Raw genomic sequence first — 18,018 nt, 5'->3', positions numbered from 1 at the left:
TAAGTCAGGTGGAGGAATTAAATCCAAGAATATAGTGAAACAAGGTTATAACCTGTGCATAAGAAGCTTAAAGTGCTATATCTAAACAATCTATGAGCAAACTTTAGCCTGTGGTCTGTTTTTTACATTCCTGAGTTTTCGTTTTTCTTTTTTTGTGGTCCTGGCACTTGAACCCAGGGCCTTAGAAATACTAGGCTGCACTCTTATCACTGCATTCCTGAGCTAAGAATGGTTTTTAATAGTATTGAAGGGTTAAAAGCAAAAAAAACACAAAAATGTTGGTAGTCCACAAAGCCTTTGTGTGGCCTTTTCCATAAAGTGTGTGCTGTATTCTTACTCAAGCTGTTTCTTCCAAGTCAGCATCTAAGAGCTCTTTGAAAATAAAACAGTTCAAGGTACAAGCTAGATCCTACCTCACAGGAAGTTATGAAATAAATTCATACTTTGATGTCTATAATCAGGAAAGGGATGAATTAACCTGATAGCTTTTTAAGGCTGATTTTGTTTCTTCAAATAAAAATTGTCTAGCAACTTAATGTATGGATCTGCTATAAAAGTTATCACAATACCATGAGGTTTCACATTTAGTAGTGCTCATATCAATGCTCAGGTGTTGCTAATCAGTTTTTCCATAAGAATTATGCATATCTTACATAGGCAAAAAACAAAAATAACCTGGCACCAAATTAGTAATTTCTCATAACACTTTTTCTGCCTGACATGGTGGCATACCTGCCTGTAATCCTAGTCACTTGGGAGGCTAAAGCAAAAGGATTGCAAGTTAAAAGGTCAGCCGGGGAACTTGGAAGACTCAAAAAGTAAAAAGGACTGGGGATGTAGGTCAGTAGTTGAGCATCCCTGGATGTCATCCTCTCAATAAAATGAAGCAAAATTTTTATAGTGTTTGTGATACGTACTAAGTAACTGGGAGTCCACTTTTAAATAGAAGGAAAAGGTGAGAAGTGACAGTTGAAAGTTGGTAATTTGCACAGTTTTCTTCAGTTATTAGGTATCAAGTCAGTAACATCCCTTTTGCTGCCCATGTGGGAGGGTATGGCAGTTCCTATTGCATTTGCATAGATAATTCCTAGGTTTTGTATGTGGAAGACAAACTGTAGATGATTGGTTCACGCCATGTGAACCAGGTCTGAGACAACTACTGTGAACTGACCTTGTGGCCTTTATTACCTGTTACTGGTGTGGAAATGTTGAGTAAAGGGCTGATATTCAGGATTCTGATGTTAGAAAAAAACGGGAAGTTGCTTTGGACAATTATATGGTTTTATACTGTATCACTTCAATTGTGGTAGCTGATTCTTGCCATTTGCCTGATATCAGATTGGGACTAAATATTCTATTAGCTAATGAGTAAAGTCAGAAAATTTTTGTTTTATTTTGGGAACTCTGCATATTGAATTCATTTTACACCTGGGTTGTAATCACACATGTTGATCAGCCATGTGATAATACTTAGACAAGTGCATGTTAAATGTTTATCAGAATATTAACATTGCTGGATTATTTTAGAAATCACAAAATTCATCCAAGAAGATGAATGTTTTTATTTTCCCCCATTACATGGCCAAAAGTGTTTGGGCTTTCATGATTCACATATAACAACTATTAGGAGGTAGATAATTGTCCATTTCCCCTGGGAATTCGGAATTTCTAATTAAATTTACAAGGACTTTTTTTTTTCTTTTGTGGTAAAACAACTTCCTTTAAAACTAAACAATTTGGCTTCAACTTGGTTTTGTGTTCCATTTTGTAGTATACGCATTGATGAAGGCACTACTTGGGTACTAAGGCTAGATTAGGATCTTCTGAACAATGTATAGGCCTGGATTCGATAAAACCATTTTTTAAGTTAGATGTTAACTGGCTACTAGCCATGGGGAAAACATCATAATCCTACCTAACAAGTATATTATATGCTTCACATCACTGTATTTTGTTCATTACAGTATACTGTATCTTGAAGATTAAGTGGCACTTGGTCACTATATGTCAAAATCCACATTATTTTTTTATAGCAGTTGTACTGATCCCTTGCATCTTGAGTCTTGCTAGAGCTGGAAGTCCTGTTGAATGAAGAAGTACTTTTGATGCTGTGTAGCTAATTGAAAAATACAACATCTGAGAAGTTCTCTTCAAGAGAAAAACGTTTATTAAGGGAAAATTGCCAATAACCTGTTGATTGAAGAACATAACTAGTATGTCCCTTATAGGCATCAGGGATGCTTCCTTTTTCAGGTTTATCAATCTAGGGTTGTTAAACTTTAAAAGTAACCTCAGATTTTTAGAGAAAACTTTGAAATGAAGACTCCCTCTAGCTGGAGGAATGACTTACTAAACTAAACATCCTTGCTAATTATTTTTTCTCTATTAACAAGCAAGTAAAAAGTGGATGTAATATTTTAAAAAGCTGTGCACAGCTTCTCTGTAAGTTACCCTGCCATAGATCACAGAGGGTGGGAGTTGGCTCTGTTTACAAGGATTGGACAGAATCTGGTCAAATTGAATTATAGTATGGGGTTGAGAATAACTTAGGAAATCAGTGTTTTCCACAGTGTTGTGAAAAGAAGGCAGATGGTCTTTTGCTCCCTTTGTGATGGAATAAATAAAGTAAGATTTCTGTTTCTAAATGAAATTTTGGGAATTCCTATTTTTACCTTGAGAGATGGGAGGTGGGAAAGGGAGTCTCCTTGATTGATCCTCAGTTTGGGCCACAAGAAAATATCTTTAGGTTATGAAGTTCACTTCTTGGTGCTAATGTGCAGGGAGGTACATTATATACTAACTTGGTAAAGTGATGATTACATTAGATAACAAGTGAGTTGGGATTTTAATAAGTGAGTTTTGATAATTTTCTTCCAATTATGCAAATGTCAGGATTGTGGATGTTTTAAGCTTTTCCAGTGAAATTTCTGGGTCCTTGAGAAAGTTTATTCTTGGAGGATCTTGTAATTCCCCTTATAATGTTTCCTTGGTTCCTATTACCTAATAGGTGGCAAAATGCCTAGCATTAGAAAGTGAAGGTATTTTGAATCTCACCTGACAGGCATATAGAGTTCCTTGAAGTTGGGAAAGTTGAGAAGTGGCCTGAAGCCAGCACAGTGGTACACACCTGTAAATCCCAGCCATTCTGGGGTTGAGGCAGGAGGTTGATAAATTCAAGGTCAGCCTCTGTAACAGCAAGACCCCATCTCAAAAAAAAATATATAAAAATGGGCTAGGGATGTAGCTGAGTGGTAGAGTAGTGCCCCTGGCTTTAATTCCAAGTGCAAAAATTGACCTGAATTGACTCAAAAGGACTGGCGGCTCATAATAGATTTTTTAGAGATTTGATTGAAGTCTGAGAAGAACCTACTTTAGAACAGTTTTGACATTTGTAAATAAAAAGTGACTACTGGCAAAGTATGGCTCCAATTAGCATAAAAGAAAGATGTTTATTTGCATTTCAACAATTCCCAAGCCACAAAATTGAGTCAAATGTAGTCTTGATGCTTTTTTTTTTTTTTAAACTAAATAAATGGTTTAATGGTTGGGTGTGGTAAACCCTGTAAGCCTCTGATCCCAGCTACTCCAGAAGTTGAGGAAGGATCACAAGTTTCAGGCCAGCCTGGGTGATTTAGTTTGAATCCCTTTCTCAAAATTTTAAAAAAAGGAGGGCTGGGGATATAGCTCAGTGGTAGAGCACTTGCATGCATGCAGGATGTCCTGGGTTAGATCTCCAGCACTGCCCCTCCACCAAAAAAAAAGTATCATTGAAAATAATGCCATATTACAGTTTAATTAGCATTTTTGTTTTACATAAGACTCTAAAGCAATGGGGTGTCAAAACTAGTGGAATCTGATTCTTACCGAAGGGTGATTGAGGCTCTCACACCTATTTTCATCAATGCTATTGAGGAATCCTGCATTCACATTAGGATATTTATACTGTTCTCTGGGCTATGTTGATAGGAATAAAGTTACATATTCTATTTCAATTTTTTTTAGTGATATTAAGGATTGAGCCAAGGGTCTTCTTGCACATGTCAGGCAAGTGTTTGCCACCAAGCTCTATCTCTAGTCCTTTTCAAATTTTATTTTGATATAGGATCTCCCTAAATTGCTGAGGCTGGCCTTTCTCAGCTCCAGAGTAGCTGGGATTACCAACGTGCATCACTGTGCCCAGCTGTTTGTTCAAATTGTATTGAATATTGCCCAGCTGCCCTCCAGAAAACTGCTAACACACCAGTTACTCTGATTAGTACCTGGCTAATTTTTAAAGTAATCTTTGCTAATCTGATAAGTGTGAAATATTTAATAATATTTAATTTGCATTTCTTTGATCCAGGGTGACTTTTTCATGTTTATTGGGCATTAATATGTACTTTATGATTTGCCTACTCATAGTCCAGTTTTTCTTTAAAGTGTTAGCATTTCTCTTAATCCATATGAGTGCTTTATTAATAAGGAAGCTCTTTTGGCATACATTGCAAACATTGTGTTTCATAAGGTTTTAATTTTAATCTATTGGAAACATTCTGGTAAAAGTCGTAAAGATCCATTAGTTGGTCAGTTGGTAAAATTGCTTATCTTTTTTTAGAAGAGAAGAACTTTCTGTTTTGTTTGAGAGTGTGTTTGATTCATAAAGGTTCACCCATTAGCCTTTAATAAAGATGTTTAATTTAAACATCCATGAGTTCTGTAGTCTAGAAAGAGGGAAATAAGCCTTTGTAGTGGTACTGGGACAGGAAACAACTGTATCAGGTGACTTAAAAGAACCTTGTGAGAAGAAATGAGTTGAACAAATGAATTGATTATAAGAAGCTCCCTCAGCTCCAGTGTTAGTCATTGGGAGTGGGTAAAGCTTGTTGGGGATTTAATAAAAAGGTTCATGGACTTTTCTGCTGTACTTTCGGAAAAGGTTCAAAGTGCAACACTTGGGGTTGAGGTCTTAGTCCCAGAGATAGCCCTGGTCCTGAAGGCAATACTTGCTGCAGCAAAAAGAAGAGGAAACTAGGGGTCAAAGCCCTTTACAAGAGATCCAGAGGCTGGCTTACCTAAGGTCCCATGGTGGGTTTAAGTAGCTCTCCACCATTCTGCCTTGATTTCACTGAAAAGGCACAGGTAAAATGAAACAAGCAGAACTAGGAAAAGTAGGAATAATTGATAGTTGTGAACATTTTGGAGGCCCTTTTATATTGGTGTTTACCGGTATTTTTTGTGTCAGCATCTATAAAACTATGTTGACTTGTTTTGAAGGCTCCTTATAATTCTCATTAGTGTATTCACCATCTAGAGTTGTACTATCCGATGCAGTAGCCACTAGCCACATATAGTTGTTTGATTATAATCAAAATTCAGTTCTTGGGCTGGGGATATAGCTTAGTTGGTAGAGTGCTTGCCTTGCATGCACAAGGTCCTGGGTTCAATCCTCAGCACCCCCTCCCCCCAAAAAAATCAATTCTTGAGTCACACTAGACAGTTCAGGTGGTTAACAGTCAACGTAGCTAGTGTATACTGTATTGGACAGTGTTGGCAAAAAAAAAAAAAAAATCCAACTGATATAGAGGATAAAGCCTGGTGGTGTTTTATAAATAGTAGGTGCTTGAATGATCCTTTGGACTCAAATTACTACTGAGTTTTGTTTCCACTCCTTTCCCCCTTTTCCCTGTCTTATTAGCATAGCCAAGACAGTTGTCAGGAACTCAGGTCGGGAATTCTAGGTACACATGTAACCTTTAGGCTTTGAAGAAAGCTGGCAGGACCACCCTCTAGCTGCAGCCAGAACTGATGCTACCAAGGATTATGACAACTGGAGTAAGGGCTGGGTAAATGGGGCATGCTATGCTGATTGAGGACACAGACTTTTTAGGCTTGGAGCCTTACCATTTAGAGAATGAGGGAGTCACACCCCATCTTTAACTGATCTAGAGTCAGCTTTTCACCACAGGAGAAGTTGAGTGGGTGAAGGGAACTTGACATGAAAACAGAAAGTGAGATGTGCTGAGGCTCCAGTTCTTCCAATTGGTCAGCAAGAGTAACCTCATGTGAAGGGAGATCATCAATGTTGGAGGGTAAGTAGCCCTCATGGCTGGGAAGGTAGTCCCCTGGGAGAACTGTCAAAGGGCTGGTTATTTTTCCTGCCTTTGAGCCAGTGTCCTTGCTCTCCAGCACCTTATACAGATCCACTAGCTGTCTTGTCTCAGCTTTGAGAGCTCTGGAAGGTAAAGGGCTGGAGGCACTGTACACTGTGTCTTCCTTAGAGGTAAAGTAACCTTGGACTCCTTGTCCCCTTACTGGCCACTTGAGGCAATGGGGATGTCTGAAGACTGGAGTCATTTGATGGAGAACTTCATTGATAACCAGCGGCTCAGGCTCTTCAGGAGTGGACCAGGATATCTGGAGCTTGTCCAAGGGCAGCTGAGTCTTTTCCTGGGAGAAGGAATGAAGAAGCAGCTCTTATTTTTATATAGGGTTCTCAGAGGCCTCACAACCTGGACTGCCTCAGCCCCAAGTGGAACACTGTAGACCCTTAATTTTCAGAGGTAAGGAAAGCAAAGCAGTTAACATTGGTCAGGTAGGCAGGAGCCAGAGACTTCTCCCTCAACCCCCAGTGAGTGAGTCACTACCTGGATCAGTCTTCAGCCTGGCTGTTTCTTCTAATGGGAATTGAGCTATCCTACCTGTTTTCCTCCAGGGCCAGTGAGTACAAAGGAAAGGTTGAGCCTATTTTCTGTCAAGGGGTGGTGACTGAAGTGATGCCAGAGCTGAGTTCTGAGAGATGTGGAGTATGTCCCAAGGATGAAATGGTGGGCAAAGAGGACTGACATATTCTGGAACCTGCTAGTTATTTCTTCTTATTGGAAAACTGAGGCTTTGGAAATAGGAGAGGGTCACATCATGGAGGGCCTTGTAAGGGATGCTTAAAGGGTTTGGTCTTTGATGGAACTACTGAAAGCAGTTAACATTGGTCAGGCAAGATCATATCCTTGTCAGATCTGTTTTCAAGAAAGACCACTTAAATAGCTTTTCTGGAAGTTTTCTGTTCTTTTTTCCTTTAGCTAATTTTGTTTGTAACAGATAAAAATTAGCAAACAATTTTCATAAGTAATTATGAATTTCTCTTTCTTTGTATCCTGTTGGTTACTAGCTCTTCAGTGTCATCTCTTTCCTTTCTGAACTCTCTGCCCATTCCTGAATCCAAGTCCTAGGCACTTCACAAATATTTCTTTTACCAGGCTCTATTTGGACTCTCTTTACATCCTAAAAAGTGTCCTACACATGAACTGCCCAATTTTTCTAAAGCAGAGTTCCAGTTATTGACATATACACACTTATTTACATATATAGCCTGACCATGAGTTCCTGCTTCTTCCTCTACTTCTCCCTGTTTCCCTTCTCAGGCTGCTCCTTCAGCCATGGTCCAGACTTATTTAAGACATTCTTGTAGTGCTACCAAGACACTTCGCCCTGCTAATATTTGCTCCACTGTGCTTTCTTGGCCCTTTCCCTTTCCATGAAACCCTTATTGGCCATTCCTTTTATAGGATTCCTACGTGAGTGAGGAAACCACAAGTTAGTTTCTTGACACATGATGCTTTGTACTACCACTTTTTTCTTTCTCCTTTTACATGTCTGCAAGCCATTTGCTCATAGGGACCATGTATTAAAGGAGGAGTAGAATGACAAAAAATAAAAATAGCCTTGGGACAGGGCAAACCCTGAGGACTAGTCCCAACTCCAACAACTGGCCTGGATAAACTTGATCAACCTGTCTGGGCCTCAGTTGTCTCATTTGTCAAATGACAAATTGTGCAAGAGAATACAATTTATCTATTGGCCTCTGATGTTGCCACCTTTGCCTTGTGCATGGCAAAGATCAAGAAAGTGAGTGATGGGGCTGTTAGGTTTCCACGAAGGTCCCTCACAAGAGCTAGAAGGGGCACGTGTGTGCTTCTCTTAGAAGTCTCCTCTTCTGTGCTCACTACCCAAACTGGCCTTAGAATGTTGATCTGGCTTGGAACATGGCTGGCAGCTGTGGGAAGCAGAGCTGCCAAAGTGCTGCTACCACAGATGTGGGAGAGATTAGGCAGGGTGTGGAAAGGGCTGGTTGTTTTCACAAGGTGAGGTGTTCACTTTGCCTCCATTAAATCCTTGGCAATACTCAGAGAAGTTGCTCCTCAGAGCTTTCACAGAGTAGGCCCTTGGGCCAAGCCCTGGAGGGGAAGGCCTCTTTAAGCCTTCATTGGTTCAGGAACCTCATGGACACTATTTTAAGCTTTTACAAGCTGGATACTATCCCAGTGATCCCTTTTATGATTTGGCCTTTTCCTTCAGAGCTTTAAGGCACATGATTTTTTTCACTCACATAAGAACTGGTAGGGGGATGTGAGGCCTGAGAGCTCAAAGCACATTTTGTGGAAGTGAAAAAAACTCCCTTGTATTTCTGCAGTCTGCCTTCAGCAGGCATTAGGAGGGCAATATGACTCCTTAAAAATAGTCTACCCACTTCAAGGGTCAAGCCATATGGCATTCTGAGGCTGCTTCAAGGTTTTCCTCTTGGATGCCATGTTTAAGCTACCTAAAGTTTTAAAAGTTTCTAATTTCATTGTTTTTGTTTTTGTTTTTTTTTGGCAGGGGGTACTGGGGATTGAACTCAGGGGCACTCAACCACTGAGCCACATCTCCAGCCCTATTTTGTATTCTACTTAAAAATGGGGTTTCACTAAGTTGCTAAGTGCCTCACCAATGCTAAGGCTGGTTTTGAACTCACAATTTTCCTGTCTCAGCCTCCCCAGCCACTGGAATTATAGGCATGCACCACTGCGCCCAGCTTCACTGGTTATTTTTGCAAATAAATATATGAGCATAGTTTTCTAAAACTTTTTTTTTAGGTTCAAAAGGAATATTTAATGAAAATAAAATGGCCCTCATACTTCCAACATTCTCCCCCAGATACAACTGCCATTATTGGTTTCCTATATATCATATGTAGGCTTCCAGAAATATCCTGTATACCTATTGCAGGCATATAGGTATGTATACAAATTTCCTTCCTTTCATACAGATTAGAACTCACTTTAGACCACTGTTTTTGCTTTCAAGGATGTCAAAGAATTTTAGACACACATCCGTTTTTTTTTTTTTTTGCTTTTACTTATAATGCTGCAATGAGTGGACTTATGCTACACAACTTTGGGCATTTGTATCCTTCCTTTACCTTCTTCCTACTTTACTTTCTCTAACACTGTACACATTTTTCTTAGCATTTGTTATAAGCTTATGACTCTGTATCCCCTATATTACCTGTGCATAGGCAGTCAAAGGTCCTGATGCTAAAGCTACAGTTTGAAGGCAGTTGTCTGCAACTGACCCAGAGCTACTTCCCCTGTGCTGTTTTAGGCTTTTAACACCTTGAAATCTCAGCATTGGAAGAGAATTTCAACTTCATCTGTTTCAACTCCTGGCACTTGAATCCCTCTAATACCAGCAGGGACATCCTTCTAAGGCCTCATGGCTATAGAGTGTTTCCATGGGTCATCACAAGATTGCCACCAAGTGAGGGGTAGTCTGCTCAGCTCAGAGGTTTGGACCAATAGAAACACTTCCCTCACCCTATGCTTAAAGCTCTGTTGGGATGTACAGTGTGATGGTGGACAGCACATATTGCTTGTATGTGAATCTAGTATCATCCTCTATTAGCTAACTAATGTTGCACTAGTTACTTGATTCTTTCTCTGTGCCTCATTTTCCTCATCTGAAAAATGAGGATAATAATAGCACAACCTCTTATTGTTTATTTATTTCTTAATAGTACTGGGGATTGAACCTGGGGGTACTGTACCACTGAGCTACATCCCCAATTTATTTTATTTATTTTATTTTGGGACAGGTCTCACTAAGTTGCTGAGGCTGATCTCAAACTTGATATTTTCCTTCCTTAGTCTCCCAAGTAGAGATTACAGTCATGGGCTACTGAGCCCAGTTTAGCACAACCTCTTAAAACTCTATGTGGATTAAATGTTAATGTATGCAATGTTTTAAAAGTGCCTGTCTTGGGAGGCTTAGGCAGGAGGATCACAAATTCAAAACCAGCCACAGCAACTTAGGCTATAAGCAACTTAGATGATAATAATAATAATAATAATAATAATTTTAAAAGTGCCTGGCACATAGAAAGTAATATATAAATATATATTATATAAATACATATAAGTAAATTCTATATACAATATGCTTACATATTATGTAGTATACTATATGTAGTATACAGTATTCATATTTATATACTATATATAATGTATTCTATATTAGAAATACACATTGAATATGTTATAGAAATTCATATATATGATATAGGAATACATATGAAATATGTTTATTGCTATTATATATTGTTATGGTAGAATAAATATAATATGTGCTATATAGTATACATTTTTAAAATATATATTATATATAATGTATAAATAAATGATATTATATATACTATACTATATATAAATATACTGAATATATAACATAGTATAATTATATATGGTACATTATATATACTTATAAATGTTTGTATACATATTTCTGTCATTATCACTGTTGTGACTTAACAGGGACAAATCCTTTGATAGAGAGGAGTCATAAAATATGCGTTTTCCCAGGAGGAGAGTAAATGATCTTTGCTTTGTATGACCTTTGTGCTTCACATTATTTAGTCCTCTCAACAGTATACAAAGGAGGTATTGTTCATTCCTATTGTACAGAGGATGAAGCTAGGCTGGGATAGTAGAGTAAGTTGTTCAAGAGTCTCACACATTGTAGTGGCAGAAGCTGACCTCTGGCCAGATTCCAAAGGCACTAAACTGCAGTGACTTGAATTCTTAAAGCAGAGATAGCTGGGATCAGCTCCTTCCCAAAGCAGAGTCTGGTAGTAATGGGCTTCTGGCTGAGGAAGGGTATGGATGACAGAAGGCGGCACTGGGTGATTAAAGAAAAGAATCTTGGAGAAGATGGGCTTAAGTAAGGTCTGAGAAAGGGAGTCTGGGACTGTCAGTACCCTGGGCAATGGGAAGGATATTGGCACGTTCCTTCCCTCACCTATTGCTCCTCTTAAATGCACAGTCTTGCTCCATAATACAGATGCCTTCTATTTCCAGGCCTTCCACTAACAATGGCCCATCCTACCCTGTGAGCTGTTCTCACCTCCTTTTACTGAGCAACAGTGGCAGCTCCCTTCACTGCCCTTGGCCCTCTCGCCTGCCAGCTGAGCAACCTCTCCTTTAAAACCATTTCTTTGCACAATGGAATAGCTTACTGGCTTCCTGCCAAAACCAAAATAGTATTGCTTTTATTTATCTGTTCCATGTTCAGTCAGGATTGGGAAAGTCAAAAGCTTCAGTTATCTTGAATTTGGATGAGTCAGTGCTCAGACTAGTATTCAGCAAATGGAAAAAAAAATTTCTTATTTCTTTTGAAATAAGATGAGTTGACGAAGAGAATATATAGAGGAATAGAACACTATGGTTCTTTTAGTGTTTTGTTGCATAGGTTGCTCTTCAGTTCAGGAAGAAAACAGACATAACAGTGGTAACTCAGCTTGAATGACATCGGCTTACCCATAGGATCTCAGGGTTCCTTGTAACTACAATAGGAACCTTAGATGTGGTCATCACTAGCAACCTATTGACTGACTTCTGAGACTTTATGCCTTACCTCCATGATGGGATATTTCTTGGCCCAAGTGCTGTTTGCTGGGTCTGGAATGTCTCTGCTACACCACTGAGGTCTGAGTAATGAAAGGAGAACAAATGCCCTATAGATGAGAAAACAATGACATTTGGTTAAGCACATACAATGGCAAGGAAACACAGGTTTCCAGTGTAGTGATTTTGGTGTGGGGGTTGCTTTAGTATACAAAGAGTAAAATATAAACCCTCAAGGACAAAGATAATGGAGTAGTTTCCTGTGAAATTCAGATCGATGATAAAGAGTCACCATACAGCCACTTAGGGGTTGCTAAATAAACTATGAAATTTTTCCTCAATGTGATTTTTAGCAATCTCTCACTATCCAGTCATGTATTTATTCAACAAACATTGAATAAGCTCCTAAATACGTGATCATCATAGTGCTTCATGCTGGGGATAGAACAGCAAGTAAGGGTACCTGATCCTGTATCCTTTGGGAACTTATTATTGAGCTAATCAGAATATTTACAAAGAATTTAAGATAATTAATAAATTACTACACTAAAAGTTAAAAAAATACTCAGGATACAATAAGGTATAATTAGCTTGAACTTAAGTATGTTAGCAATGTTTGTACTTGGTGATCAGAAGAAATACAAGTCTTTAATGACATAGAAGGAAAAAAACTCCAAAAAAACCTTATAATTGCATGTGACTTGGGCTGGGGATGTGGCTCAAGCGGTAGCGCGCTTGTCTGGCATGCATGTGACTTAAATATTTTGCCTATTTTTTGAAAATTTTAAGACCAGTATGAAACATTTTCAAAGATTTAGCTTTAATGAACTTTGACAAAGAAAGGTCTCTATAATTTTTTAACTTTTTAAAGTGAGAGATATTGTCATGTGACACAAAGAAAAGTGTTTTTCCTCCAAAGAAATATGATCACTGATACCTGTAGTCTGGTATAGAGGCAACTGGGGGCAATAGCCAAGGAATGGTTGGCCAATAAGATGGAAGAAAATTAGGTTCCCAAGTGACTGGAACAGAGCTGGCTGCCAGCTTGGATGATTTTCCTAAGAACTGGTATATGGAAGGAATAATTAAAATTAAAACACTGTATTTGAGTTTTCCTGATTTTTTTTTTAAACAGCAGTTTAGCCTTCACCCTGATATCTACTATTTCCATGAAGAGCCTATATGTGATCCTAGTTGACTTTTGCGTTAAACTTTTTCAAAGTATACCTAAGAGAGCACTGCTTTGACATTTATCACACATTAGATCTTCAATAAACTAAAGCCTTCCAGATAAGTTCAATGGCTAGCACAATAATGTTGAGCTATTTTTACTTTGACTATTTCTATTTCTATTTCTTTACTTGGGATTTGAAGAAAGCTTTGTATCAAATAACAAACTAAATTTTTTTTTTAAAGAGAGAGTGAGAGAGGAGAGAGAGAGAGAGAGAATTTTTAATATTTATTTTTTAGTTCTCGGCAGACACAACATCTTTGTTGGTATGTGGTGCTGAGGATCGAACCCAGGCCGCACGCATGCCAGGCGAGCTCGCTACCGCTTGAGCCACATCCCCAGCCCTAAATATTTTTCTTTACAAAATAATGTATGTTTACTAAGGAAACTTCAGAAATTATAGTTAAATAGAAAAAAAACTAAAATTACCTTTGATTTTATTCCCAGATACAACATCTATTAATATTGTGTTATATATCTTTGGGGTAGAACATTAATTGCCTCCCACCATCTATTTTCCCCTATTTCCTAGGAAGAGTACCCTCATTTAGTGGACTAACAGTACACCCAACTTAAAGACCACTTTCTAGTTATGATGCCAACTACTGGACCATGAGGTGAACTTGATGATGGAAGACAGTGTAGCAGAAAAACAGAAGATGGCTAGGTCCCTGGTGACTGGAGTCACCATATTAGCCCTTTACTTAAGCTTATTTCTTTAACCTGGGGGAGAAAGTATGTATATGCAAGACTGGGAATTGAACCTAATGGTGCTCTACCACTGAACTATGCACCTAGTCCATTTTATTTATTTATTTTTTATTTTGAGACAGGGTCTTAACGAGTTTCCCAGGCTGGTCTTGAATTTGTAATCTTCCTGACTTGGCCTCCTAAGTAATTGGGATTACAGGCATGTGTCATCATGCCCTGCATATTTTGACTTTTATATTATGTACGACCAATTTATATATCTTTCATATGTATGTGTGTGTACGCACTATTTCTAAGAAATTAATATATGTATATTTGTCTTGCAAACTGCTTTAAAAAGTATAATATAACAAATAGCATTTAATTTTCTTCTATATCTTCTTCTTTTTTTTAATATGGGATCTTGGTATGTTACTCAGGCTGGTCTGAAATCTGTGGGCTCAAATGATTCTCCCATTTCAGCCTCCAGAGTAGCTGGGACTACAGGTGTGTGCCACCATGTCCAGCTTCTACATCATCTGTAATGGATGCATAATATGTTATAATATGCAATATGTTGTGATTTAGTTAACCAATCCCATTAGAGTGGGAAGTTAGGTTATTTAAATATTTTCTTTATGAACAATATTTCAGTAAACAATTTCCACTAACTCTCTGCATATATCTATGATATATTTAAATATAAATACCTAGGTAGGAATTGCTAGGGCATAGGTACACTTTTTAAAACTCAACACATACTGTTGTCTAAAAACGGTGAATAAATTTATTCTGCCACCAGCAATGTATGAGTATGTCTGTTTGCCTGACCCATAGCAGTAACAGATATTATTATTTTAAAAATACATTTACCAAATAGGTATAACCAACTCACTTTTGCCGGAAGTACCGTACTGAGAAAACACCCACCATGATGATGGCAATGCAAATGCTTGGCGTCATAAACATGTTCCAACTGGCTTTACCTGAAAAGTTAGAAAATCCTATTACTGTTATTTTCAATGAACATTTCAAAATACTGACCTATAAATGGAATTTTACTTTTTGTGTGAATTCTCTGGGTCCTACTCACAGCTCTTGGGTGGTTGGGCTCAGGAACAAGGTCAAGCCATTTTTTTGCATTTGGTTAGGGAAAAAGGAGCTCCAAGTTTTAATCCAGCTCTGCTACTAACAGGTGTGTGATCTACAGACCTCAGTTACTTGATCTGTAAAATGTGAATGATGATGTCTACCTTCCAGGTGGTTATGAAGATTAGAGATGGTGTATTTAAAGCATATGGAAATATATTGAATATCCGAGGCCCTCAAGAAATGGTAGCTACTAATTTTACCAAACCATTGGATAAGCCCTCTATCTATCTGAGAATCTTTGAAATTATGTTTGTTCTTCCTATGAAAAGAATGAGAGCATTTCACTATCTATTGAAATTATTTATTAATTCACCCAACATTTACTAAGTACTAACCACGTATCAGGCCTTAGTAGGTGCTGAGATGCAAAGATGAATAGAACATGGGCTCTGCTGTCTTACAAAGTTGTGAATACAGTACAGAAGACAGCTGTGTAAACATGTAAGCCATCAACTTATAATGTCATGGGATATGTGCATTCACAGTATTCATGGGCAGTGTAGCAGAGAACAACATAGGAAACTGCCTCACTGTGGGAGCTGAGGAGGGTTTTGAAAATGGCATGATGTCAAAAGTTTAGAATTTAGAAGATGAATAGGAATCAGCTAAGTGGACAAGTTAAGGCCAGACCAGACTAGGAAACAGGCGAAGTCTTGGAAGTTAGGAAGAGTGCAGCACTTTCAAGCAGGTGCAGGTAGTCTGGTCTTACTTTATCATAGGAATGATGAGATGTATGGCAAAGGATAGAGCTAGATGGCTAACAGGACCAGGTAGGACCTGGTGACCAAGAAATTTGAATTCTAGCTTGATGGCTCCTGGAGAACTACTGATGAATTGCAACCAGAGATGGAATGTCAGCAAGGGGTAGGAGAAAGAAGGAGCCACAGGAGCAGAGGCAGAGTTCCCTTAGGCCATGTGCTAACAAGGCTGAATTCAGGAGTTAAAGAGGCAGCCTTTCTCCACCCAACACAATCTGCATGATCTGCCATTTCTTCATCATCTGCCTTCCTTTCTGGGCTGATGGGACAAGTTAGGAGAAACCACCAATAGAGAGATGATGGGTCTTTAGTCCACATTAATTATTCACACCTCATCATTCATAGGAGAACTAGGAAGATGAGAAGAAGGCTTGATAGTTTTTCGAAGGAGAATTTCCTGACAGAACAACAAAGTCCTGAAATGATCAACTTGATGCTGTATGTCATAAAGCAAGAACAGCTTGTTGTACGCTTAGAGCAGAAGAAAATGAGCACTGCCAGAGAGAACAGTCTGACTTAGCAGGTGGAGAGAAGCCCATGTTAGCTGGGTCACTTACTCGTACACTCAAATTTAACTGAAGGAACTAAGATCTGAGTTTCGTTTGTAGTTCTGCCACTTACCATCTCTGTGTTGTTGGATAATCTTTCTACATCTTAGTTCTCTCACTAGTACAATTACCTTACATTTTAAAATATATTTCATATTAAGTGTTTGGAAATATGGGCCATGTATAGCCATGTAAGTTTGGTAAGAATAAATTAGCTAAAATATGTATTATAGTTTGAATTGTTTACCCTTAAACTTCATAGTTGAAGTCCTACCTGAAAACGTGACCTTATTTGAAAATAGAGCCACTGCAGATATTACTAGTTAAGGTAAGTACTGGAAGGATGAGCCCTTAATCCAATGACTGGTGTCCTTATAAAAAGGAGGAAAATTGGGCACAGGGAGAATACAAGATGAAAGCAGAGATCTACAGGCCAATGAACATCAATGATGGTCTGTAAACTACCAGAAGCTCTGAAAGGCCAAGCACAGATCCCCTCCCACAGCCCCCAGATGGAACACACCCTGCTGACCCCTTGATCTTGGACTTTTTCCCTCTAGAACTGTGAGACGATACAATTCTGTTGGTTGAAGCACTCAGTTTATGGTACTTTGTTACAGTAACAGCACTTTTCAGAATGACTATTACATAATAACTACCTCATATGCAATAAGTGCTACTATTATTGCTCATGTGACTTTCTTCCTTTGAACAGATGTTTAGAGAATATATATTAGGGATCACTCTAGACCTTGAGTTCGGAGATAAACAGATGTCAATCCCTGCCTACTGGAAGGAGAAATCTGAGTACAGGTAAAGGGAAGGGAAGATGGAGGTGCTTTTGAGAATGCTTCCTGGAGGAGGGAACATTTCTGCTGAGTTTTGGAAAATGAATTGACACTGTGTCTAAGCAGACAGTGGAGGGGGAGGGCACTCCTGTTTGGAGGCAACAGCAAGAGAAAAGGTATGGCAGCAAGAAAGGAATTACAGAATTAAGGAAATTTTGATGTTTTCGATGTGGCATGCAGTGGGAGTGTACACTTGAAAGAATACAGGGTGGACTCACCATCTTTAAAGTCATCTCTTACCTTGTGGAGAAAATTCCCTTTCATTTCCCTGGGGACTTTCACCAGCTGCCGTCAGAGCTGTCATCCACAGGATGTATGTCACTCTGGGCTGCAGGCTGTTTATTAGATATGAATTTTGAGAGAGGCTATAAGGAATTTCTGAAAGGCAAAGAAAGAAGAAAAGCATGTATTAAAGGAAATTGTTCAGTGTGGGCTTTCACTCATTTTTATTGTTTAATGCTTCATTTAATTTAAAAGGGAAAAATACATTGTCATTTTAAAATTGTCCTAATTCATCAGGGCTTAATATTTTAGTAGGGCCTATAACTGTCATTTATGAAGGTCTCACTCCATAGTGTACCAAACAAACTAAATATTTTTTTTGTGGTAAAATCTTACACATTTTTTTTTTGCCATTTTTTTGTCTTTGAAATAATTTAGCTGTAGTAATTTTTAGTGTTTCTGGCATTTATCAGGTACATTTGAGAATTCTAAAGGAGAAAAGTAAGTATACAAATTGTTTTCAAGAAAAGGAAATTTTTAAAGCAGCTACATTTAGCAATTAATGAAATAGGTGTTGTGGGAGACTAACCTTGCACGTGACTGAGTCACACTCCTTGGCTGGGTGCTGAGGCGCTCAGTCACAGAAATGTGGCAGAGCTTTCCCCACCCTTCTTGGGTTCAAGGGTCGGGGTCTAGTGCATGGTGTGTCTTGCTACAGCCCCATGGGTGAAGCTATGCTCACCTGTTCCTTTGTAATATAACCAACTCCTTGCCCTGTTTAGGATAGAATCTTCCATGGAAGTACCTTGTGTGTGTGTCCCCTTCTCTTGTTGTGTCCTTGGGTGTGGCCTACCCAGGTGTCAGTCAACCTGCTGACAG

The 18,018-nt window shown here is 38.6% G+C and overlaps 1 protein-coding gene across 3 annotated transcripts in view; it reads right to left on the bottom strand.

Moving 5' to 3' along the window:
- Window positions 1-3,490: 3,490 nt before the first annotated feature.
- Window positions 3,491-18,018, bottom strand: part of Il12rb2 (interleukin 12 receptor subunit beta 2) — a 76,825-nt gene continuing 62,297 nt past the window's right edge. For 2 of the 3 annotated variants that reach the window (XM_026408986.2, XM_026408992.2), the window contains 4 exons: window positions 17,158-17,295; window positions 14,507-14,597; window positions 11,701-11,800; window positions 3,491-6,426 (listed from right to left, as the gene is read on the bottom strand). In XM_026408986.2, the coding sequence (XP_026264771.2) occupies window positions 5,884-6,426; window positions 11,701-11,800; window positions 14,507-14,597; window positions 17,158-17,295 (872 nt within the window). In that variant the 3' untranslated portion in view covers window positions 3,491-5,883. The remainder of the gene's footprint in view (window positions 6,427-11,700; window positions 11,801-14,506; window positions 14,598-17,157; window positions 17,296-18,018) is intronic. The other variant, XM_026409001.2, reaches the window with a different exon arrangement.

This window comes from Urocitellus parryii, chromosome 11 (assembly GCF_045843805.1).
Source record: "Urocitellus parryii isolate mUroPar1 chromosome 11, mUroPar1.hap1, whole genome shotgun sequence".
In the NCBI taxonomy this organism is placed as follows: Eukaryota; Metazoa; Chordata; class Mammalia; order Rodentia; family Sciuridae; genus Urocitellus; species Urocitellus parryii.
The sequence above is the reverse complement of the archived record's forward strand: the minus strand, read 5'-3'. Positions and strand labels throughout refer to the sequence as shown.